This window comes from Mycteria americana, chromosome 6 (assembly GCF_035582795.1).
Source record: "Mycteria americana isolate JAX WOST 10 ecotype Jacksonville Zoo and Gardens chromosome 6, USCA_MyAme_1.0, whole genome shotgun sequence".
Classification (NCBI taxonomy): domain Eukaryota; kingdom Metazoa; phylum Chordata; class Aves; order Ciconiiformes; family Ciconiidae; genus Mycteria; species Mycteria americana.
Window position 1 is genome coordinate 63,196,646 of NC_134370.1, and position 25,710 is coordinate 63,222,355.

Sequence of the window (25,710 nt, forward strand, 5' to 3'; positions counted from 1 at the left end):
TTCCCACATTATAACTTTTTAATACGTCTATAAAACAGGCTGCATTTTTCCCTCTTAAGGAGAGTTTCACAAAACGTTTCACATATATAGTTAAGGTTGGGGACTTTTCCAATATACTTTGTATATGAGACAGTATAGATGAAATGCAGAAATTAACCACATATTTTAGTCATTACCAAAAAAAGCAAGCTGGGAGACTTTGGAGTCTAAGCATGTTGCTCCATAATTAGCTACAGACAGACTTATAACAACTAAATCAAGGCACCCGAATAAACTAATCCTAAAAGAGGAGATATGAAACTGAGTTATCTCGTTACAGCGGTGTGAGACAATAATGACTGGATTAGTAGGTCTATTCTAAGAAAATCTGCTTCAGCTGAAAAGGATCCAAGAAATTTACACTGGAGGAACAAACAAATGCTTAGAATAAGAGGAACTGGTCCCTACCTTTGGTGTACTGCAGTATCCTTTGTAAAAGGACCGGGTACTTTGTGATTCTCTGTGTTACCAACAAGATACATTCAGAAATCCCAAGACGCCTCACCAGGGAGCTGCTCATTTTTTTCTAAGGAACAAAGATGAAAATTTCAATTCTGTAGCAAAACGGTCACCAGAGTGCAGAAAGGCCATACTTTTTCCATCGACTATGTCTGTTCTACCAGGTCCTACCTTGACAAATGCCTGAAACCGCTTGTCCTTTGAGTACAGATCTTTGAAGTTATTTACTGCCTCATTGTGATGCCCGCAGAATTTGCCATATGTTTTCTTCATTCGCTCGGCACTCTCACCGGAGAACTGCAAGACACGAGACACAGAGGTCAAATTTGCACTGAGCTCCTGGTGTGATATCTCAGCAGTGCCTGCCAGTCTGTCAAAAGAACTTGATGAAACTGAATTAGTCCAAAGCATCCTAAACCAGGCAATTAGATCTCTAGAAAGTAAAGAGCTGAGTTTGAGACTTCACTGTGTTCACACAATGCAAAATTTGGGATTCTGCCTCACAGGGCTTAAAAGCCAACAACAAAAAAGTCAAGACAGACAAAAAGAAGAAGGGAGAAAGCGCAGATAAAGAAAAGTAAAATGACCCACCCAAAGTTAAATAGCAGGTCAGTAACTCAGCCAAGACACACACTGGGCATATTTTGTTGTGGGCTACTGCCTACCCTCCAGGCTATGGTCAAACCGTTCTGTGTCTGTCAGGGAATGCTTCTCTTTCCCACAAAATAAAATAAATTAATTTTCATCATTAGACCTTCCTCTGAAAGAGCAAACAGTGCTTCAAAAAGCAGAGGCTGAGATTTTTATGTGTATGAAGAGTAAAGGTGCCATCAGCTGTGATTATCTAACAGGCATAAACAGGAGGGAAGGAAGAGCGCCTGGTTTCCAGCTGTGCTCTCAGAAGTGCAAGCATTTTCCAGCGCTTACTTGATTCACTAGGATGTCACCTATCCTCTTGATAACAAAGTTCTTTTCACTTTTGTCTGCCAACGACTCCTTCTTCCTTTCCAGAATCCGCTGGAAGAAGTGACTGTGGATGTGCAGCAAGTTTTCCAGGCAGGGAAAGATTTTGTCCACAACTTGTTGATCATACTGCAGCTCTTTTAACATCCCTGCGCTGTATACGTCGTTCATGATCTTCAGGGTGCGGACATGATGCATTTCTGTCTGCATTAGCTCTGTATAGGATGAGGACAAGGTCAAAACCAAGGTTACTGTAGAGTACATGGGTGTATAGTACAAGGAAAAGCTGCCATTAGAAAGCTCTTCCATAATTGGGCTTCTCTAAGTGGCTTCAGAAAATTTCATGTCAGGTATTGAAACATCAGTCAATAGTTTCACGTGTGGGAGAAACAGAGGGGCAGAGGAGTCCCACAAAAAAGAGCTTTGGACATCGCTGCTGAGGTCTGAACCTTCAGCATTGTTATCTGCTCCTTTCCAACACCTCAGTGCCAGTCTCAACATAGTGCGCTTTTGCCATACAGGATGGCTCTTGCATCTGGCAGGAGAAGACTTCCTAGCTAGCTGCTCTGCTGTAACGGAGTTTAAATGTCATCAGCAAACAAATGAGGAGAGGCAATTTCTGGTTTTTTTGATGGTTTCTGGATATGTGAAAGGCAGAAAGCAAGCTTTCACAGAATACATTATGTTTCTAAGAACTTCAAGAATGAAACTTTGGCTTCTGAGGAAACCAAGTCAATGTTCCTATTCACTGACCTAAAGCTTCCCAAATCAAATCCATGCATGCCAGTATATCAAGAAGCTACCTACAATGAGTGTACAGTTAAGATGCAGGTGTCTCTCACCGTAAATGACATCTTGCCGTTTGACAACATCTTTGTTTTGCTGCTGTAGGAACTTGCTGTCCACTACTTGGCTCCAGGACTCTGCCTCCAGCTGCTTGGAATCTAATTCCAGGTCTCCCATCAGCTGTCCTTCGTTCATATCTGCACCTTCACAAAGCAATGTAAGTGCCATTAAGATGTGGTAACTTGTCTCATTGTGGGTAACTTGTCTCATTTGAGATTCCAGTCTATTCATTTAGGTTTAGGCTTTCTCTGTTATACCACAGACATCACACACACTCTCCTTTACTGACACAAAAATGATCATACGAAATTATAGCACGTAAGGACCAGGTTATAAAAAGCACTTTTAAAGGTTCTTTGCTAGTTGCACAAAACTAGTTCATGATTTTCACATAGACCAAATTCTAGCTCAGATAAAAGACAAAGGATTCTTTACCTGCAATGCAACAACATCGCGGGTAAATAAAAAAACACAACACCTAGTTTGTCTTCCTTCATTTACATCACTGAATCAAGGGAACTTAGACATATGTGAAGTCTGTGTTTTCAAGCTTAGAAAGCCAGAACTGATGCAGGTAGAAGTGAACACTACATACATACATATATATCTTTAAGAAAGATTGCTCATTTGTGCAGAAACTGGGAAATTTTCTCTTGTCACCATGAGCATGGCCTTGTGTAGCCCTTAATAAATTAAGACCATTCTTCTCTTTTCAGGTAAATATTGGCTAAGATGTAAAAATACTGATTATATCCTAAAAAGGCACCATATATAAAAAATATTTAAACTTAAGAAATGAATTTAACTGACATCACTTTCAAACCTACAAAACTAAACAATATGTTTCTTCCTTTCCCACTCTGGAAAAATACGAAATGCAGGACATCAGCGTGAAAAAGGTGACAGAGTATGAATGGCTGTATGAATGGGCCAGAGGTGCAGAACAAAAGAGGAAATGTTCGTCCCTGAGCTAAATTCCAAGTAACTCAACTGCTACTGAAACCTTTTAAATGTTTTCTGACAACTCAACAAGCTAAAGAAATTACTATGTGGGGCTTTGTTTTAGTTTATCATACTAATATTCTAAGATTAAAGTAAATGCACTTTAATTGTCCATTAGAAATAAAAACTCTTGCTCAAATGCCAAAATAGAATTTCTATTTCTGGAAAGTAGCACTGAGACCTTCCTGTTGCTATAAATGCCACGGGGATCTCTTACCCTCATCAACCAGTGACTCTGTGGATTCATTCACCCGGCTGATTTTATGTAAGGAATCTGTTGACTGTGACAGGAATTTCCAAGTGTGTATTAAGCTGTCATCGTTCCCAACTCTGCAGAAAAACAGAACACAGAATATCATTTATGACATCAAAAAACAGTCAAATGCATTTTCAAATACACAGAAGAAATACATTTTGGAATACGAATTGAAAAACAAAGCAAGCGTTGCACAGTTATGTACAGAAATGTATTTTTATTAATTGTTTTCTAACAACTACCCATTGGGGCTCAACAAGCTGCAAGATCTACAGTTCTGAGTGACGGTGCTTCTTCTATAAGGAATCGCACCTGGTTTTATGGTTTGGACAACTCCTTTTAATTCCTTTCCATTTTACTGTCACTTCCCATTGTCGTTGGGGCAGGGAGTGCAAAAATGCAATACAAAAGGCTATCCAAGAGTCTTTATCGCTAGCTCTGAGAAGGATCAGAAGAATGGACTGAAATAAATTTCACCATGGATATACAGGGCGTGCAAAGTATCCAGAACATCCCAGTCCATGTATTGCCCTGTGTGTAGAATTGCTCAGTATGCAGGTAGTGTAGGAACCATAAATTAGACTTTCTTCTATTTTTTTTTGTAATTAATTATGTATAACACAGTCCTAAAACACCATTAAGCCAGCAGCTCTGTGCTTCCACCATATCATTATGGACACAGAAGTTAATACTGTACCTGAGCTGCAAATGTGTGCTTGCACAGTACCCAGCCAAAGGCAAGGAATTTCCTCCTGGAGCACAGAGCATCTCTATGAAGTGGCCTTGAATATAACCAGGCCAACTCAGATGCCTCTGAGCTCATGCCGTGACTAAACTAACCCAGACAATCTGATTGTGCAGAAGACAACTGACAGTATCAAATACAATGTGGGTATTTCTGGTTTTGTGATCCTCTTTTGTACCTTTAACACAAATCATAGTACACAAACTTATTTTTAATGAGATCTGAATTTCTCTATGCTTGCAGCGTCAGGTAATACACATACGCTCATGTGCGCAGGGAGGAACCTTACCCTGCAATGTTCTGTATTGAGACACTTTTCGAAAGTGCTGTAGTCTGTTGTGATCTCCTGTTATTGAATATTGAGGTTACGGTGTTTTCATCAGGAGCAAGTATTGCAGAGCGAGGGCGCTCCTTCGGTTGTGAGCCTGGAAAGGAAGTGTCAGAGAAAAGTCAGCTCATGCAACTATGTTCTTAACTGTGATGATGATGACGTAAAGAAACCAGGCTCTAAAATTCACTTTTCTTTCTAGAGTTGTTACCAGATCTCAGCTATTAGAAACAGCTGTACGAAGGAAAGAACATCGACCCCTGTGCAGAACTGACTGCATTGCACTACACTTAAAAGATCTGGGTGGGATCTGCAAGTCCAGAAACATACACTTGGGAAACTGAATTTAATTTTATTTGATAAATAATCACATGTAGCCATCTACTATGTTGCTTTTTAATTTCCCTGGGCCTATAACTACATACATCTTCCTGCTTCTGGTCAAACTTTTTGAGTTAGGTTTCTCTATCAGTATGTACCACAGAGAAATGCTAATCCTTATCTCATTATACTATCACATACCTTTAACTAATCTTTTCATATTAATTCCAGATTTTCCCTTCTTCAGATGCATTTCTGCTTTCTGTAGCGATACCTCTGAATTTCATGATAAATACCACAGTGGGTACACCTGTATCATACACTGTGGTTCCATATAGTGATCTCCAAGCTATCACTAAATAGGCTTATCAAATCATGGCACTACAAAACCCACGTGGGCTATTTCACTCCTATCCTTTGCCCTCGGTCACACTGGGTAGCTCCGCAGTTCAGTGTATATCTCAGTGCAGCCAGGGAAAGTTTGTCAGTATTGCTCCTAGTCAAAATTAAACTTTCTGTTTTTACAACCTCAAAGGATAAGACTATTTAATTAAAAAAAAAAAAGGTATTTTGAACAAGCATCCTCTCCACTTGTAATCTTAACAATTTCTGTTAATATAATACTGATAGTTGAATTCTTTCCAATGTCAGACACCCATGGACATCGGCTGCATCTTCCAGATTTTGTGGACTTATTAGCTGTAGGTCTTCAGCAAGCTACAGGGGTCAAGTAGTTATTCTAAATGTGAGATGACTTTACATTTGCTTAAAGGTACATGGGCACTGCAGAAGTGTATGAACTATGTGCAACTTCAGTACAACTTCTGAAATCCCAAACATTATCATGCACAGAAGATGCTCTCATCCCTGCTTTGCTTATCTTTCATAATATCAAATATTAGTTGTCAGAACAGTTAAGAACAGCAGATACAGACCATCACCAAAGCAGAGGGAAAGGAAGTTTTCTTACTTTTGTTTCTCATGGTTACTGTGGGTAACGAAGAGGTATCATGTGCCTGCAGCATCCCTCTCTGTGGCTGAAATAAAAATGAAATTCACTGTAATTTCTTCCTCCCTTCTCCCATCAGGCTGTGCCACATAACTAAAATAAAAAAGCTATGTTTTTTCAGAATCCTCTCAGATCAGTTCTTGGCTGTATGTGTATTCTTATATACACACATATACACACACACGCATATATATATGCACGCAAGCACACACACATGCACCCCCTCCAGTTGCCATCAACGAAATGGGCAAAATAACAGATGGAGAAGTGTGCAGCAAATAGGAAAACGAGAAGAGAAAGTGCTGACAATAATGAAGAGAACTGAAAATCATAATTGTATAGACATTAACTAGCTTGGAGAACCACACTGCAGAAGAAGTTCCTCACATTTGGGACAATGTTCTGCATGTTCCTCATATAAACAACATATATATTTAATAGTTTTCATTATGCATTATATACACATGATACACATTACAGGATGCGGCATTTGAGAATTAAGAGATATGGCATTTAAGGGTGCTGGACACCCCTGAACTTTGCCAGTGAAGTGTTTTTTTTTTTTTTTTAATTGAAGCATAGGACAGACCATCTCACCATAAGGTCCCTGTATACTGCAGGGAACAAGGCAGGGAATTTGCTGCCAACAAATACCCTGGGGTGCTGACCTGGAGCATTCACTGAGTCCCAGGGACAACTATTGTATTAACATGTGGTTCTGGTGAATTTCAGGAGAGCCCAGAGAAATTATTCACTATAGCACAGGAGCTGAAGTTCTTTCCAATAAGCTGGAAAATTTGGGATGTATAGTAGAAGATGTTATATATCTGCATACTAAATTGTTTAAACTTTTTTGTTTATTCAGTAGAGTAGATGAAATCTCTTACCTTCATTTTGACCTTTGCACAAGAAGCAAAACTCTCCTTACAGCCTTTGTGAACAATTGCATTGCAGTCTGTCAAAAGTAAAAAAACCAACCAATTAACAAAAAACCACAGAAAACAGGTCACTTTTTGCCATTTGTAATCTGAACTGTTGTCTTGCACAACTGAGAATTACAACTTTCAGGCATCGTTGTGGTTTACATGAGTAGCTACAGACACTGAGAGACAGGCTGCTTTCCCAAATAATTAGCCCTTTGTTTGTTAACAAGATTTCCTCATGGAATTTAACAGGAAATTCTGTTTAAAAATCAATGCAAGGTTGAATCACCAGGGTCCTAATGGGTCTTAAATTATGAAAAAAAAAGAAAAAAGGAAAGAAAAAAGATGGAGTTATTCCTTTGAAAGAAAAGTAAGGTGGAAAGCAGAAGCAGGAGACAGAAACAGAAACCGATGGTAGGGCCAATATTTTCTCTGAAAACACAAATACTGTTCTTATCAAGACAAGGATTATGGGATCCAAAAGACAGGAAAAGGACAGGAAAATTCATTTAACATAAACTCAGACGTATAATAGCCAAGATCTACAGTACAGGAACCAAGTGCTACTGTACTACAGGATTATCAGAAAAAGTAACAGGAGCATCTGCCAGGTGACTGCATCAATGACGTTAGGACTTCCTGCCGAAAACTAGACTGAAGCCACTGTTTTGGTCCGAAACCATATTTACCAATGCAAAGAGCATTATGCTTTAACACCACTCTTTGCTGCATATCCGCCAAAGCAAAAGCTGTGTATCTTTTTTGGAATACCCTGAGTCTGCCCATGATCTCTGCCAGCAGATTTCTGGGAATCAAAGTTGTCAAAGATGATTAAAACTGTTTTTTTCATAATAATTGATAATTGGGTTTGGAGTATTAACTCTTTTGCCAGATGAAAGATCACAACTCAAACCCTCTCAGATGAGATTCAGTAGCTTAGAGAAAACCTGTTATTTCCACTCATTCATGAAAATACATATTAACACAGATCATTAATTATATTTTAAGTGTACATTACACTGTAAGCGTACAGTTCTGAATTATTTCTAGAAGAAATATGAAAGGAAAAAATTCCACGCCCAGAATGACAATATGCTCACATTCCTAAAATTCTTACATTTGGTCCTACTTAATAAAAGCCAGTAATTCTTCTGATATTTTGAGAGAGGTAAAGGTAGGGCCATAGGGCGTTGCTATTATGTCAATGTCCCACAATTTCCTGTGCGAGAAAGACAGAAGAAACCAACCTGCATGTTCTTGCAAAAACCCACAAGCAGTATCATTTTTCAGATCAAACAAGGAAGAGGGACAGAACCTGCTTCTGGTGCATGAAAAGAGACAGTGAGACAATTCAGAACCATTAAATTCACACTCAAGCCTTTAAAGCCTGAAGGCAGCTCTTTAGTATGTACCATTTAGCAACAGAGCATTTTTATTTTGTTAGATCGAAAATCTGGTTTCAGGGACTTTATTCCTCCAATTCAACTCTTCAGCAGGCAGGAAGTTCCTCCACTCCTCTGTATCACTAGTATTAATAATTAAAACCCCAAAAAGCTTCTTTTCTGCATCACTGACCATAAAAAATAAAAAAGACCAGGCAAAGAGCTATTAAAAATCAGGATTTTTTGCTTGCCCATTTGTTTTAGAGCATGCTAAACCTTTCAGCATTGACTAGCTATTTCAGGAAGCTGGGGGCGTCATTGAAAAGTTGAGACATTGATTTAAAATGATCCAGCGCTTTAAAATGCATTAAGAAAAAGTCATCCATAGGTGAGAAAGGGCAGTGATAGTAGCAGTAAAGCACTGCCACTTCTGTAGGAAAAAAGTAGTCTACAACAACACAGGAACAACAGAGCCTCTGCTGCTGGTTATCAGTCATTTCCAAGGCATTTGATGGTTGATTTTAAGATGCGATGGGAGAAAGGACCACTCTCAGATGTGAGCTTACAACCCGGGCCCTGACCAAACTTTCCTTGCGGCATTCATTTTCTGGCCAATGCAGAAAACTTAAAATAATTTTCTGTTGTACCTTGAAAAATAAGGAAAGAACATCCGTGCTAAAACATATGACATGGTTGGATTATTTTAACTCACTAGGACATAGAGAGTTAAATCAGGATATATTTGATTTTCTAAGTGGCTTCAGAAGCTGTTAAAAAGTCGAGTGGAGAAAGGGAGAGGACGCATTTGTAAGCTTATAATTGTTGATGTTTTCCATTTCCCATCAGACTGACCCAGAGCATGTCTCATGCAAACAACTTTGCTGAAATCTCTTCTCTTCCAGGAAACTCAGAACTGCTATTCAGGATTCAGCTGGCTGCTCCTTCCCCTGCTCACCGGAGATGTTTTATACACTGCTCATCTACCAGAAGGAACAGAGACAGAGCCTCCTGCTCCAGCTTGGGAGCAATTCCTGTACACGCTTCGACTTATCTCTAAGCTAGCAGAGTAGAAAATATTACTAATAGTGAGGAACGGAGAGCCCTGAGCTGCAGTGTGAAAAAGACATTTTTGCCTGCATATTCTATAGCTTTGGGTTGCTGCATAAACCAGCCACTATTCTGGTCTCAACCACACAAACGCTGCTGACCTTATCGAGCTAAAGGCACGAGACACCGTCTGATAAGAAAAGAGAACAAAATCACCAATCTCGCAAAAACCCTCCGCTGAGGTTCCCATACTGCCTGCATTGTACTTCACATGTACTTCACAGGTAGTTGCCATTTGACCTGTGATGGAATTTCATGTCTAAAGGGAGAAGAGGGTTAGTATTTCCTTTTTTGTATCGCGCTGTTCTCACGGAGGGCTCACCGAAGCAGTATTTCAGAGAACTAAAGCAATATACTACAGATAGTATTGGCTGGAACATTTTTTTCCCCATTGGAAATAAAAGCCATGATCCAAGCCGGCTTTCCGTGTCCTCCATCCATCTTAATGAAGCACCTCAACCCCAAGTCGTTACATGCAGCTGAAATAACCAAAGACTGATACATCCCAACAAGCAGGGGCAGAAAACCCTGCAGGATGCTGCAATGTCCGAGCACGGGCTAGGAAGGAGGTTGCAGCCTCCTTACAGCCACGACTCATTTCAGTCCAGCTTCCATAAGGCAACATGCTGCTCCATGAATCACTATCTCCAAAGTCTCTCTCCCACCCCATGTCGTTAAGCAAGAGGAAAATAAAGCATAAGGTTTGCATTTCCCATGTCAGATTTAATGAAAAACGAAAGGAAGGGGGGAAAAAACCCTGACTTACTTGCACAGTAGTACGAATCCTTATTGAAAGGTTTCATACAGTGGTAACAGGTTGCTTGGGCTACAACGGAGGTTGCAGTGAAGAAATGTCCGTTTAACAGCTTCTTATCTTTTTCCTTCTCCTTGGAATCTTTGTCCTTCTCTTTAGTCTTCTCTTTATCTTTCTCTTTTTCCTGCCGAGAGAAAATGAACAAATGCCTCATTACTTCGCAGAGGTCTATTCTCTAGTTACAAATTCTTCAGTGTTTGCCTTCGGCACTATGACAATATCGATCGGCATACACCTTGACAATAGTCATGTGTCTGCACAGCTCTGGTAGAAAAAACAGCTTACAGCCCCCATGGATGTGGATTAACACACTATTGACTTGCAGAGACTTCTGCATGGGTATCTCACCAGCGGAGACAAAATTGAGTCTGTTCTGGAGGCAGCTATTTTCTTCCAGCTTTGTTTTATATTTGCTATATAATTACTTACTTCTTCTCTTCTAGGCTCTAATCAATCTCTTCAGCAATTTCAATGAATTGTGTTAAATACAAACACCACGTGTAATGTGTATCAAACCTTCAACACAGTTAATTTTTAAGGCTGACCCATAAGACTCGTGCTCTGCAGCTGCATTTTTAATGGCGAATGCAAACTCTTCCCCGGTGATGGTGCAGCACCACTGCCAGAATATTTCCACCTCTGTTTTCCTTCTGACTAGCAACTTTTTCAACAGTTTCATGCAACCCCAAGTAACTATGTGAAGCTTTTTGGGGAAATGGATCTTTTACAAACTCTCAAAGTATGGCATCACAGAAAGGCTGAGGAACAACAGCAACACCATAAAAGATTATCTTCTCTTCCGGAAGCCACGGTTCAACCTCTAGGCTACTCAGCTTTGGAAAGACAACAAGCACAGCCAGCTTCTCCAACTTTTAGAAGAGTTTTTGCTTACCTTTCTAGAGCTACCTGAGATAGAAAATTGCTAAATACTAAAAATTTGAAACATTTTTCCCTGCAGCCTTTCGTGGATTTGGAATTCTCCCAAACAATTTTTAAAGGTAACTCCACAGAAAAACTCCAAATTTGAATCATAGCGACTCCTTGTCTTTCTATGTACCATCCTACAAAATGCTTCCTGTACAATTCAGCTCCAGATCTGTATTTTAACTGTACTGCAGATTTCATGGCATCTGAAAGAGCAGCTTAACCAGAAATTGGTAAAGGCTTCCGTAAGCTTATCTTTGCATTTTGTTATTTATATGCCACATATCCTTTGCTAAATATTGTCAGAGCCTAAATATCAGAGAGCTGCAGAGCAGCCCATGAGAGCAACCGCCATGAAGCGGTTAAAAGAGGTATTGAGCTCTGCAGTCACCAGGAGGGAAACTTTTGAGCCTTTGATGACACACTCGAATAATGAGTAACTCAGCCTAAGGTCTCCCCTCTCCCAGGCAAAATGTCAGCGTTGAAGTCTCTCCCTGCAAAGCCTCGTAATCAGAAAGTCTATTTACTGGCCCCAAACACTATTTTGTTCTGCAAATAAGCAAACCCAAGAGCATTACAGGATGGAATAAACCTGTCTGAAGCAGAAAACCTGCCAGGAAGAGTCTGCCTTGCGGCACACCTCCACCTCCATTGAGCCACCAGCTCAGATGACCACCCCATGTAAATCTCCACAGCCCTGTTCTCCATCCGCTGATCTGCCCACCTTTAACCATGTCCAGCCTGGCAGGATTCAAAAACTAAAACTCTGCAGTTTAGTCCTTGGCCAATGGTACCAAGTTGATGCCTGGAGTTTTGCTCCATTGCCAGGACTTGTGAAGCTCCAGGAGAAAAGATCACCCTACGCTCAAGGCAGATCTTGTGACTCTCACGCTTGAAATGCTGAACGGAGATTAATTGTCCTATACTTTAAATGTACCTGATGTTTACTGCAAAGCCCAGTGATTCTACAGTCTCGAATAATACCCTGTCTTCATAAAATCACTGTAAAAAACATTTTAATTAAAGCTGAACGACCCCAGGAAAAACAGGAAATGGGTGCACCACTTTCAAGGAGGAAACAGCAAACTTCATACATGGGATGCCAGCCATACCGCTGAAAATACAAGGTCTCAAAACAAGATTTTATTTTTATTTCTTTTTGCTGTGACAGTTACTGGAAGGGTTTTTTTAAGAAAAGGACTGTAAAAACAAAACCATTTTCCTGCGCTATCGGAGCTGCCAGCGTGACTTGAAGCACGGCTTCACGGCTTCACCCGCACCGATGTGCACTAACAGACACGACGGGTACTGCAACTCAGTCATAGGACCCAAAATAACAGACCGTGCGCCGCAGCAGTGGATCCCGCTCCGAAATAACCACGAAGCTCTTACCTCCCAATGCTTAAGTCCTACTAGCTTCACTGTTATTTGAGGTACTTCAGCAAATTTATTCCATTTTATCGACATCCTTCCCCCAGGGGCAGGAGGGCTGCTCCCCCACCAGCATTAGCCCATTGTGACAGCCAAGAGCTGCCAGCACCGATGGCCGGGGGAGACGGCAGTCAGAGAGGAGTTGAGCAAAAGGGGGAGGGCGGGACGATTGCTGCTAACTTCCTTGAAGATGATTTTGCTACTTTGCTCCTGCTTTTATCTTGCCTTACCCTAGCTTCCACTGCTAAAAAAAAATATATATAAAAAAAAAATACAGGCAGGAAAGTATGGGATTAATATTTCAGAAGTCAAAAGTCAACACGAGGCCCCCCCATTTAAAAGGCAGAGGGTGGTAAATCAAACCCTCTGTGATGTTTGGGATACAGAAAAAGTGAATTTTAACATACCTCAGTGTTGCTATGTAGTACTTCAGTAAACAAAGTGCTGCAGAAGATTTCCCAGACAGAAAGGTTTCACGTGTTTGAGCTCTTCCTACTCTGTGGGTCACAAATATTCTCTGTCTCCTACTTCATTCAAACACAACCCTTACTATATATACTGAAACGGTGTTGGTGGTACAACACTGCCTAATAACTGCGCAAGTCAAGGAAAAAAGAGAAATTACTCATGCTAATTTTTTTGTCGTCATTTCCCAGAAACTCTCTACCAAAATGAAGAAAATTCGTTTTTTTTTTTTCTAATTAACAGAGATGTAGCACATTTTAAACTTCACAAATGTGAATCAGTGCACGCTGCCGATTTAAAGAAATTCGCTGACTAATCTCTGCGTAACAGAAAGTACATGCCAGATATGGGTAGATTCACACAAACTTCTACCAGTATCCCCTCCAGTTAATATTCCAAACACCCCTTTATTTTTAGGGTTTTCTACATAACTGTTTACACCATTTTCGAAAAGAGAGGTTGCCATCAGTAGGCTCAGATGTGCTTTATTTCATGGTTCATCTTAGAAAACGGTGCATTTCTGAAGGTTTGGAGAAAAGTAAAACCTCGTTGCAGCCTCTCTCCCTCCTGACAGCCCAGACAGCAGCAGAAACCGACTCTTCCTGTCCAACTTCCTCTTTCAAGGTTTGTTGTTTTTCTTTTTAACTCTTACAGGTTTTCATCAGCAATAATGCTTCTGAGAAATCAGTGTTCCCAAGAATTTTTAGGTCACATTATTCAAATGTACAGCTGAAGCCCTAAAAATGTATGTAATGCAAACATTCCACCGCAAGCAGAGAAGAAATTGTAATTTGAATTATATTATGGCTTTTTAGTTAGTAAAAATATCAGAACTGATATGAGCTGCAATTTTTGTAGTGCATGTTATTGTTGGGATTTTGGAGCAATTCTTTATAAACAGTTTCAGACACAATCATGAAATCAGACTGCACTTATTTAACAAAAGCAGAGCAAATATCTCAAAGCACTTCTGTTATAGTTTCTTACCTGTCCCAACCAGATCTCACATATATATCTCTCTATATCTATATCTATATCTACCTCTCTCTCTCTCTCTCTCTCTCTCTCCAGTTCTTGCTTTAGAGATTATACACCCGAAGTACAAGAATCAGTTAACGAATTTCCAGTCTTGTTCACAGGCTGTGCACCATGCACCACAACTTCTCGCTAGCAGTTTGCACAGAGGTTTCTACGTAAACAGACTTCTTTTTTTGACATTGTACTTTGCAGCAGGGAACAGCATTGTCTTAAAGCTGCTCAGCAGCAGCTCTGAGCCGCTAGTACATCCAGTTTGCATCTTTAAAGGCAGATCCATAAAGAGGAACTGTTAGTTAGGATGACTGATCTCACTACAGCTGGTACCTCATTGCAAAGGTGATGCAATCTTCCAAAAACATGTATCAAAATGTGCGTTGGACCATGAAAGCACACAAACCCAGCTACATTGGAGGAATGCTCAAGCTGAAACATCAAGTACTTATGTTGGGAAAGGCTAGAATCAAGTTTTTTTGTGCTGATGAAACGTGACCCCTCCCATATGTGTATGCTTCAGCCCAGCCTTATTCTGTGATAGGCACAATGCTCAATATGCCACATTTTGTTTCCTGTTTGCTATTCAGACACTCAGAATATGTAATTATGTGTCTCAGGGGCTTTCCAATAGTATTTACCAACGTATTAGCTACACATCACCTAACTATACAGTACACATTGCCCACTGTGAGGTAAGGTGCTCTTAGCTTCTGTCAGACATGATAAACCGAGGTGAGATTCAAGTAAAAAATCCAACCAAGCCAAAAAAACCCCAAACTTATATTAATTTTCAGGGGACAATCTAAGGCAACAACAGCCCATTTGTGTGAAGTATTTAGTATTAATGTAATTATTTCCATAAACAATGCTGTTCCCAGGAAATTCAGCTGTGTTGAGCAGTGCTTAACCTTCAGCAAATTAAATCCCAGGGTTTCGAGGATGGACAAAAGGGGAAAATATAAATATTAGCCATCACTAAAGGTCACGGTTTGAGCAACTTCTCCAGCAGTGCACAGGAACTTTGCGGCAAAGGTAAAAATAAAAGGGAAACACAACACAGCCTTCAGCAGCCAGTCCCTTCTTACAGCTCCTGTCCTCATTTTATTAAACACCTCTCAGGTTCTGTAAAAATTAGACCCATCAATCACTGCAAAGCCATAACTCATGCCAGAGCACAATCTATTCTCTGTGATAAATGAAGCTTCATTCTGTGGGGAAAAGACGCAAAAACATTGCAGAGGAAAACTCACCTCAGATGCATTTCAAATTTGGGGTGCTAAGATTTCCCATGTAGCTATTCCCTATTACCCCACAGACAATCCTCCCTTCGCAAAAGGAAGAAAGGAAGAAAAAAGAAAAGAAAGTCAGGCAAAGACATAAATACCACCCTATGGAAACACACTGAAATACAGAATTCATCTCTGCTACCTATGGGTATTTCATGGCTGTATAAATCACAAGAAGCACTTACTTTGCTCTTCTTGCTGCTGGACATTTTATTCCTGAGGTAGCTGAAGGTGCGACTGACTTTTGTTCCACCTTTAGAGCGGTCACTGCTGCTCTCTTCAGATATGCTAAAATAAAAAAAGCAAGAGATTGCTTTTATTTTTTTTTCTCCCAAAGGATCTATTAATTGGATAGATTCTTTTTTAAAGGGTAAATGCATTTATTATCCAACAGAGTCATGGGTTGCTTTACGGTGTTATACCAGAGAAGGCAAAGTGAAGACAAAATGCCAATCCAGTAGTTTGTCATGTATTTCAAGGAATCCTTTTATCTGTTTTTAAGCGATCTCCATTCTCAAGCCATGCCATAGCACCCTCTGCTGCTCCCGTGGCCAAATAACCATTAACCAGCTCGCAGCATCTGCCCATTTACATGGCTGATATTGCAGATACACAGGGATAGACGTGCACACATCCTTTAAAGAGAAATTTCCTTACAGAGAAAGACATCTAATGAACTCTGAAAAGGCAGGGAGTGTCTTCAACAGAAACCACACTGCCTGCAAAGCCTCCCCTGAGAAATGCGAATACCAGTACTAAGTAATGGACAGCAATGGTTATTTGTATTAATTTAGGCATTTCTGGGACACCAGATATTTTCTGCCAGTCTTTACATGCACAAGCTTATGACTTCTTCAGCTTCTATGGAAGAATAAGAAATTACGGAGGAAACTATTATTGCATTAAAGAAAAGGACACAGTCTGCCAATAGGCAGTACAACACAAACCAAAAGCAGAACGACAGAAAGACAAATGAAATCAAGGAGGAGAAAAGGGCAGTGAGCAGAGGTGAAATCAAGTCGGAGCTATCAGAGTGACACGGAGACCAGACACCCAGGCTCCTTTGGTGCCACAAACGTCCTTCCTCCAGGGAAGCGCTTTTAAAGCCAGCACCCACCGGAAAGATTATACAGCTTTGATACAGCTATTATATCCTCTCTACAGCTTGCAAGGATGAAAAGTAACGTACAAAAACATGATCATTTTGGCCTTCGTTATAGAAATATAGACAGAATTAACCAAAGGGAGGAACAACTACTTTTACTGTAAAATATAACTCAGGGTAAACTGGTATTATTCGATAATAGATAATCTGACATGTTATTAGCTACGAATAAACACAAAGCCTTGTTAGAGATAATACCTAGAACAGACTTTCATATTCTATGATCTAAAATATTCTTCAGCCTTTAGACATACGGGACTGATTTTCACAAGCCTGACAACTTGTGATTTCAGCTGAAGTGCACTGGTGCCAGGAAGGCTTTTGGGTGTCCAAACCAGAGCCCACTGCAGGAGAGTCCCACCAGAAGAGACGTGGTACCCCAGAATACCGTACCTCTGAACCGAGGAACCCGTGGGGCCGCCGAACGCCTGCGTACCTGGAAGAGATCGGAGGTGGGGGGGGGTGACACGTTAGACCGCAATCTTAGCCCACTGATTTTAAAAACATAGTTTGCATATTTGGACGGTTCAAGAGGAAGGGGAAATGTTTTCCAGAAGTGACTGTTTAGAATAGATTTCATGTGCGCAGGATAAAGCCTGTTCCCTGTATCCTTAGGTGCTCTCAAATTAGATGCTGCGGTGAAAGCCTGTTTAGTATTTTTATCGTTCTTCAGCTATTAAGCAAAGGATGTGCATCTGTCAAATTTGCTGGTAATTCAGGGTATCTGAATCAGAACTGCCAGTTCAATGACAATAGGTATAAATGAGAATCATTCTGCCACAATGCCTTTATTTATACACCACTAGAAAGAATCTATTGTACAACACATCCGGGTTTCATGTATAAAACTTTTCTGCTTGATAAAATTATAGTTCATTTTCCCATCAAAATCCCGAAGCACTTCATAAAGAGTACGGGAAACAAGGGAAGCCTTATTCTGTTTTCCACGAAACATTAGCAGCCTAGGGCTTAGTCACACAACAGTGTGCTTGAGGAAAGTCTGACTTTCGACATGAAGCTGAAGCCCTGCCAATGACACAAATTCTCTCTATACCACAAGAAACCTGCTTGCACAATGCATTTGGAGCAGATTAGGTAACTGATACCATTTACCAGAACCATCGAAGAATACTGAAAAATCAGGATGAAATGATCCAGAGGAGAGAGGGCTCTCTCCGGAGTAACTGGGCTTGTCATGACTCCAAAGAACCCTCACTACAAGCACTGTTTGCAGTTGTATCTGAAGCTCAAGAAGCAGCATGACTGATCATCTTATTAGGCTTCTGCATATACATTGTAAGAAAAACAGTACTTTGGCTTCAAATTCTGTTAACATATTAAAGCTAAGGGTGAATGCAAAAGAGACACTTGACATCAGAGGCAAAGATGGTCCTCTATCCAAAAGCAGTAAGTGCATTAGGAAAAATCGTGCATACAATGTTATGCCTTATGACTGTAAAATACACATTTTCCTAAGCGCTGATTCAAGTGTCAACACAGCCTGAGACAGAAATATCACTTCTTCATACTGAAAAACTAAAATACAGGCATACCCCATTACCTAATCCCTGCTTGGAGATCTCAGTAATACCTCCCTTGCAAAATCTTTCATCTAATTAATGGTCTATCCCAAATACATCAAAGTTAGCAATACTGTAGCATACATCAAATGAAGTCTACTATTCAATTTCCTGACTGTGCTGGCTTTTTATACAATATCTACTACCTAAGCGCCTACTAAGATCACACAAGTAATTTACAGACTCCCAATTCCCTGGTTAATGCTCCAGTGACTCTGGTTCACATTTCAGCTCTAGTTTGCTTTTAACATGGGTTAAGCCTCCTTAGTCTTTCCTTTTTTTAATAGATCTATCAATTTGACTGGATTTAAATATTTCACAAACCTTTTTGTTTCTTTGCAGTTAACATAAGAAATATGAAGAGCTGTAATAATTTGATATTCGTGACTGTTTTTCAGCACCTTGAGAAAGTACGTTGCATGGAAACTTCAATTATGTACTAGTTATCTTTTACTGCAATAGTGTTTTATCTTAAAAATGGGGGATTCTTGGCAAAATGGATCCAGACAAAAATCAAGGTGAAAGCCTGTTTCTGATTTCATATTTTAGGTTACAATATAACATCATAACATCAACACTCTGCTGCAAGCTATAAAGCCCATGAAGATAAGCATAGGAAAGCATGCATTTTCTCACCTTCAGGGTTTTTTTTGAGGTAGAAGAGGGGAAGCAAGGTTTATTTCCATAATTTTTGTGTTTCCGATCATGACCAGGTTCAAAACTGAAATTCTAAAACTGACTTCACAACCCACAAAAAAGTTAGTTCTGTTCAAAGGCCAGGACTGCTATCTATGTCCAATGCTAGCAGCCAAATTTTGGTGTACCTATCTGAACACCTTTACAGCATCACCTACCAAAATTATTTCATTTGGTAGCTGCACTTGAAATAATCCATCAAGATCCATTATGCAGAAAGCAGCGACTGGACTAGGATGTTGCGAACAAAAGAAACCAGCTTGCAACTCCTTAATGCTGGCAGTAGTTAAACTTTTGTGGGTGAAGAAATCCAAAGGCTTCATAATAATTTTCTAAAATGCACAGACTGACTTGTCCAGCCACCTGAAATCCACGTCTTAAATATACCATGATATCAAACAAACTGCAACTAATTCTCCATACTCTAGAGAAAAACAGGCATGCAGAGGTTAAGGAGCGGTAACTGAAATGCAAGTGCAATCTCAATGCTAACACATCCATCCTCTTATGAGAAATGAACCCTGAAGATGTGAAAAAATAAATAAATTGGTCTGGGATTACTACATGAAAAATACCCATTGCCAAAGCAGTCTTTTGAATAGCTGTGGCTAAACCAACCTTTAAATAAAGTCACCACAGTACCCTCAAATATGAAGGAATAAAACACATGTAAAGAAAGCAACATTTTTGTTTGAGACAATACCCGACATGACTTTAAATGCTCATCGGTAACAGCAGCACTGTTGAGGGAGAGAGGATAAATGCTGGCTAACAGAAATACCCCCCCCAATTGCTATATCCTAACCTGACTATTAGGAATTACTTAAGTGGTTGGATGCTTAAAACGAACAAAGAGAAATTAAAAAACAAAACAAAACAATTGAAAAACCAAATCCACCAAGAAGTTCAGCCAAGAGTACTTTTTTCTGTGGGAGCATGACATCAATGCACAGCTGCATGTTTGCAGCTCACTTTGTGGGGACCATGAATTGTGAGTTTTGTTAAAGGCAGAAGAGAAGGACAGAGCAAAGGGGAAGGAGGAAGGAGCTTAAATATGGAAGTGGTAGTATCACACCTGGGAAGAGCGCAGGACTTTCTTGTAGGAAGGGACAAACCCACAGTGAAGACTGGGAATGGAAAGGAGGAGAATTTAGATACCTACAGATGGTGTGGAGATTTTTTAAATTCAGGAAGCAACCAAAATCTGTTGGACTGGAAAGCAATTTCCCCCATCCCAGTATGGACATGAGGGATGTGGGCTAGTTTCCTTGCAAACCTTTGAACTGAACCAACTAATGCAGCTGCTCTGAATTTTCTCTTTAGATAGAGAATTATCTGTTCTGGTTTATTTCAACAGTCTAATAAAACATGCTTAAGAAATAGGAAGCATTTTCAATTATCTTTGATAAGCCTATTTAAAAAAACAAGAGGAGTCTAAATTACTTTAATTCAATCTTCTGCCTTAGTTGGGCTTCTTTTAGCAATGGAGTTTGCAGGAGAAAAAAAACCCTACCATATAACACTCGCCTGTTTCCCAGCAAAACCATTCTGATTATAATATCAGAACCTAGATACGAACACCTTGACGATTTAAGGTGTTTGGCTGCAACGTATGCTTTTTGCTCAGCAGGGGAACTGTGAAGTTGTAACCAAGATTTTCAGAATTTTATATCAGGGCTTCTCTCCTCTTCTACTTCCACCGAGCAATGTACTCACTCTCACCTGCGGAGGGCAAGGATCTACCTCCTCTGTTAACTCCATGCACTGCAACAATCTCAAGACAAGTATTTTGGTTTTAATAAAAAAGTAACGACTATATTGCTGGTCAGAGTGGCAGATGATAATATTTGCCACATGGATACAGACCAAAATTAACCAGATGAGACGTGATGGTGCTGACGTACAAGACTCTCTGGATTATAATCCTTTTATTCTGTCATTAGTTAGTATTCAGACACAGGACTACGATAATACTGTTCGACATCATGCAATAGAAAGGTTAGTTCAATGCTTGCAAGGTGAAACTTCAAGGACTAAAGCAGAAAACCAGATTTCCCTTTGTTTCCACCCATAATGGCTGCAACGCACAGAAAAGAGTTACTTACTATCCAACTCCTCCTCCTCATCACTGGAAGAAGAGCCAATAGAAAAGAGAGTTTTAGACTTAGGAATGAGTGGAGAGATGCTGAAGGAGAAGGAGATTCGTCTCGATGGTCGAGTCCGGCCCTGGGCTGAGAAGTGGGTTAACAGCAGACATTAGAGCATGCTTGAAAATGCATTTAATAATAAAAAGGAGAGGAAAGCGGCCAAAGCAAACTAAAACCAAAGCAAAGGAAATGTCTGCAAAGCAGCTGGCTTCAGAAAAAGGCACAAGAAACAAAGAATTGAGAATGTGCAAATTCCAGAGGATGCAGGTTTCAGAGGATGCAGGTCTCACTGCATGCATAAGTCGAGGTTCAAGGCTTTCTTATCTTTGCTGTCATCTTTTTATAGGAACTCTTAATGAAGACTTAGATGTGAACAGTTATTTCCTCAAACAGAACACCAACAACATAGTGGATCTCTGGACAAAGGGCATCTGCTTCACTGAAGTAATTGCCAGGGAATCAAACTATAACAACTCAAGATACTTGTTTAAGCGTGCTTTTTGCAGTTAAATGACACCAAAGCTGCTTGGTATAGCAAGGATACTTTATCTGAACTGTTGACTTTATCTACCTAGGGAGGTTCTTGCTACATCTACCTCTAAAAGTCCCAACACCATTTCGGTAATATTATGCCCTTAAAAGCTTCCAGCTTTAAAATGGAGAGACTTAAATTTCCTTTCTTTTCTTCTCCAAAATAAATCAGAAAACACAAGCATCTCTTCTCTTGTCTTCTTCTAAAACTCACAGTCATTATTTTAAAGAAACTGTCTAAACATGAGAAAAGCCCCTCTGTACCCTCTCTTGTCCTTGGCTGGAAGAAGTCTACCAAACACAGTGCCAAACTCAGCAATCGGTCTGTGATATCAAATCTCCCATTATCAGCAGGATAATGACAACAAGTTCAATCACCTTTTCTCAGACACGTTACTGCTCTGCCTTCTGCTTATTTCGATTTGTGAAGTTGTATTTATCTTCCGGTACTATGCACTTTTCCAGGAATCCCTGCTATTTGTTCATGCCCTTGTCTGCAAACTTTGCAAATTAAAAGGGTTTACTGTAATTCCTCTTTAAAAATAGTGCATTTTTAAGAGCAGCTCCTGCATAGTAGCAGCTCTGCAACAATTCTTTATAAGTACAATCTTCTCTGAAAAGAGATGTAGGAGCCAGCGAGCCACCCAACTGAAATTGCTACGCAGCCTCTTACAGAGATGCCCAAGGGCTATATTTCCCAAACCTTCTCGTCGCACAAGCACAGGTGGAAACCTCTGAGCTGTGACCTGACCAATGCCAGGTTGCTGGATACTCATCTCTCACATGGTACATCAGTGCGTCCTCGGGAAAGACGACTGGGACAGGGCTGGGGAAACTCTGCCCCTGGGCCAGGTTTGACCTAAGGGTCCTACATTAAGCATCTACATTAAACACCTTCAGTGCCTATATTCAGGCACTTTTAAGCCATTCCATGGCACAGCTAAATCAATTCGCTTGTACAACAGGGAAAAGAGCCTAAAGACTTTATCAGTGTTAAACTTCCAAAAGAAAGAAGTAGCAATTATTACTCTCTTTGAATAAAACATGTCCTTTCAGACATACAAAGAGAATTTTTTCACATACAAACCAGAATTGCTGATATCATACCCCAAAACTGAATTCAGAATATAAAAATATTATCCAAGGAATAGCCAACGCAATGCAAGCAATGCAAAACAAACTCCCCTGAAATTTTCCTTCAGCCATTAGTCATAAACGCCAACCGCCTAGAGGCGATTTGACTAAAATTATGTGCACGCTTTTCCAACGTAAGCAGAACAACCCTAGAGGGACCCAATAAAAGGCATTTAAATTGAAGAATTCTTAGCAAGATTCATGTATTAATTTTGTTTAGACTGCCCTTCAAAGGAGTTGTTCAAGCATCCCAGACCTGAAGAACATGACTAGGCAACACTGCTTGCTTTCTTCTGTAGTCTACTGTCTATTTAGACTAAAAGTCAAGATGAACAATAATACTTTACTGTAAATAGAACCACCTCCTCCAGCACAGTGCAATTCAACTTCCATTTCAGTGGTTTTATTTATAGCAGTTCCTGGCTTTATAACAATGCTCCACACTGGAAATTTGCTATTCCAAAGCTGAAAGCAGTCTTCCGAGCACTCCAGCCAGCAGCTCTTGTGACCTCCCTCTATAAAATGCTGAAGGATTAACGGTTGTGAATGGCCACAGCAGCTCTTGGAATATCTGAGACATCAGATGGAGTGCAGGCTAGAAACTCAGTCTTGGAAATTGCTCCTGCCTCAGTACATATGACAATAAACAGGAAAAAAAAATGTTTATTTTATGACATTATGTAATAATGTATATTTCTACATATTTTTATGATATGTGGAAATCATATAATTTGTGTTTATTAATTTGGATTTAGTTTTTGAAGCTTTTGTGCAGAACATGTTGCTTTCTTCCCATTCAGACACATTTGCAGGGATCAGAGAATTTTTTTTTAAACACCTACCACAAAATTATGCAAGTGGAATGAAGAATTAAAGTCTTCCTAGAATTCACCTCCATGAAATCAAGGATTTATTCTTGCATAACTCTGAAGTATTCTGCTGCAATAACATGACTGTCAAACCTAGGCGATACAAGGGAGTTTATACACCGAGACCTTCTTGTAAAAGGCACTAAGCTGCTTCACATGTACTTATGGTCACAAGTCAAGTAACACTATTCCTCTTTCAAAGTGACGGAGGAAGAATGAAGTGATTTACTGAAGTTTCCAAAGTCAGGCAAGTGTCAAAGTTGGGAAGAGAACCCGTGACCTAAATTTTCAAGGGGAGTAATCCTTTTGGATGCTCACATCAACCACCTCAAATGCATCCATTTTCAGAAACCACCTTCCCATAAAAATGTGGCTCTTCTGAGGTGTCGCAAATTAACTACTGAGAAAATAAAGCTCACAGAAGTGTTAGTAATTTTTAACTTCAGTGTCCAAAACTCACAGACATCTGCCTCAAAGGAGAAGACTAACCCTGCTATTTCTTCCACAGCCCCTCTGGAAAGCTTACTACGTCTCCTCTTTCCCTTCTCTCTCAACGAGACCGTTGTGGCTAGGCTGACTCTAGAAGAAGAGGGGGTAATCAAACCTGACTACCACCCGCTCAGGCCTTGATGGCATTTTTAATGTGGGTCATAAGACAGAGAAGAGCAGGAAGGCAGCAAGTTGTCCGATTCCAAGATGGAGGCTCAAATCCTCCGCTGTTGTAACCTCTTGCCATGGGCCTGAAGGAAGGTCTCAAGGGAGAGGGAGACGGCCCTCAGCCACCATGCGCGTGTTTTCTGGGAGCTAGCCAAGTTATTTATGGTGTTTGGTTAGCCACTGGATGCAATGCCAATAAATGGGTTGCTTCAAAAAAAATTAATGATGGCCTTCAGCCCACGGAGGCAAGAGGGCGCGCCATTACAGAGAGCGAGAGCCGGTCTCTTCACGGCACAGATCTGACAGTGTTTTGGTTACCGTTGCTGGGGGACCCATCCGTTAGCCCACATGCTTATTCATCATGGAAGAACGATGGCAAAGAACTTAAAAACGTCTCCTACAAAGCATAATCTCCGTGAGCTTCCTCCAGGAAGCCTCCTAAATGAATAAAATGCCTTTCTTAAAAGCACCTTTCCCTTGTTCAGCTTCGCAAGGAAGAAGCACGTTAATAAAGAGGAAAAGATCAGAGATCATCACTGATTGACAAGATGTGATCTAAAATGTCAATACAGTTTCTGGCTGGCAATTAATAAAATCAAAACACGTGTAACATGGCCCTTCCTAAGCACATCCAGCTGCAGCCTTTTGAATGACTTTTTCAGCTGAAAGAATCAATTCAGTCAAGTTGCAAAATTAAGTGCTTGTTATCGCTTCAATTAAGCTAAACTGAAAAATTTCCCCTAATCATCTTTTATTATTTTTTTCAGGAATAAGATTCAATAAATTACACCCAACTGCCCCAAAACATTTAACTCAAAATAAATAGTAACAAACTTCCCCAAGGAGACCAAGACATGGATTCTCAAGTTTTCATATATCAACTTTCAAAAAAATCCAGAAATAGGAAAATAAGATCTCAAGTGGAATTTACCTTGACATCAAAGGAAGAAATTCTGAAAGGATGCAAAATTCAAACTTTTTTTTTTTTATAACAAACGCAATAAATCAGTTTTCATACCAGTAGTCTACTGAAGAAAAAAACAAACAAAAGAAACCCAACAGAACTGGAAATACCAGGGATAAGCTGGGAAGAACAAAATATGGATCTAAACTGAACAGGTTCTCCCTTTCCACCCACTATTCCATGCAGCAGTGAAACATGTATTTCACATAATATAGGAAAGCAAGAGCAGGTACGAGCAAATTCTGCCTTGGGGAGGTAGCAAGATATACTTAATAATACAGATGACAGAATGGATAAGGGCAAATTGCATTACTCACTGTCCAGCACTGGTTTACTAATTGACATTAGAGACATCGATTTGGTCAGTGGAGATGAAACAGCGGAAGAACAGAAATTAAATCCTTGCGGCTGTGATGTTTGATGCATCTGCAGAACAGAAAATAACCACACTGAGCAAATATGTCAAGCACGACAGCACCATCCCAACTACAGACTACAGTTCAGTGCTCATGCTTACTGAAATTCTTGCTTTCAAACAGCGGAAAATTGAAACAATCCCAGTAGAAGGTAATAGGTGAGAAATGCAAGGACCACGAAAAATGCATTTGGTATCGCACAGGTGAAATGCAACATTT

The 25,710-nt window shown here is 40.1% G+C and overlaps 1 protein-coding gene across 13 annotated transcripts in view; it reads right to left on the reverse strand.

Moving 5' to 3' along the window:
• The window catches only part of AKAP13 (A-kinase anchoring protein 13), a 227,406-nt gene that overhangs the window by 19,280 nt on the left and 182,416 nt on the right, over nucleotides 1-25,710 (reverse strand). For all 13 annotated transcript variants that reach the window (XM_075506242.1, XM_075506248.1, XM_075506243.1 and 10 more), the window contains 12 exons: nucleotides 25,393-25,501; nucleotides 16,891-16,933; nucleotides 15,518-15,620; nucleotides 10,147-10,318; nucleotides 6,856-6,923; nucleotides 5,930-5,996; nucleotides 4,600-4,735; nucleotides 3,527-3,639; nucleotides 2,304-2,450; nucleotides 1,426-1,676; nucleotides 670-795; nucleotides 448-565 (listed from right to left, as the gene is read on the reverse strand). In XM_075506242.1, coding sequence (XP_075362357.1) covers nucleotides 448-565; nucleotides 670-795; nucleotides 1,426-1,676; nucleotides 2,304-2,450; nucleotides 3,527-3,639; nucleotides 4,600-4,735; nucleotides 5,930-5,996; nucleotides 6,856-6,923; nucleotides 10,147-10,318; nucleotides 15,518-15,620; nucleotides 16,891-16,933; nucleotides 25,393-25,501 — 1,453 coding nt within the window. The remainder of the gene's footprint in view (nucleotides 1-447; nucleotides 566-669; nucleotides 796-1,425; nucleotides 1,677-2,303; nucleotides 2,451-3,526; nucleotides 3,640-4,599; nucleotides 4,736-5,929; nucleotides 5,997-6,855; nucleotides 6,924-10,146; nucleotides 10,319-15,517; nucleotides 15,621-16,890; nucleotides 16,934-25,392; nucleotides 25,502-25,710) is intronic.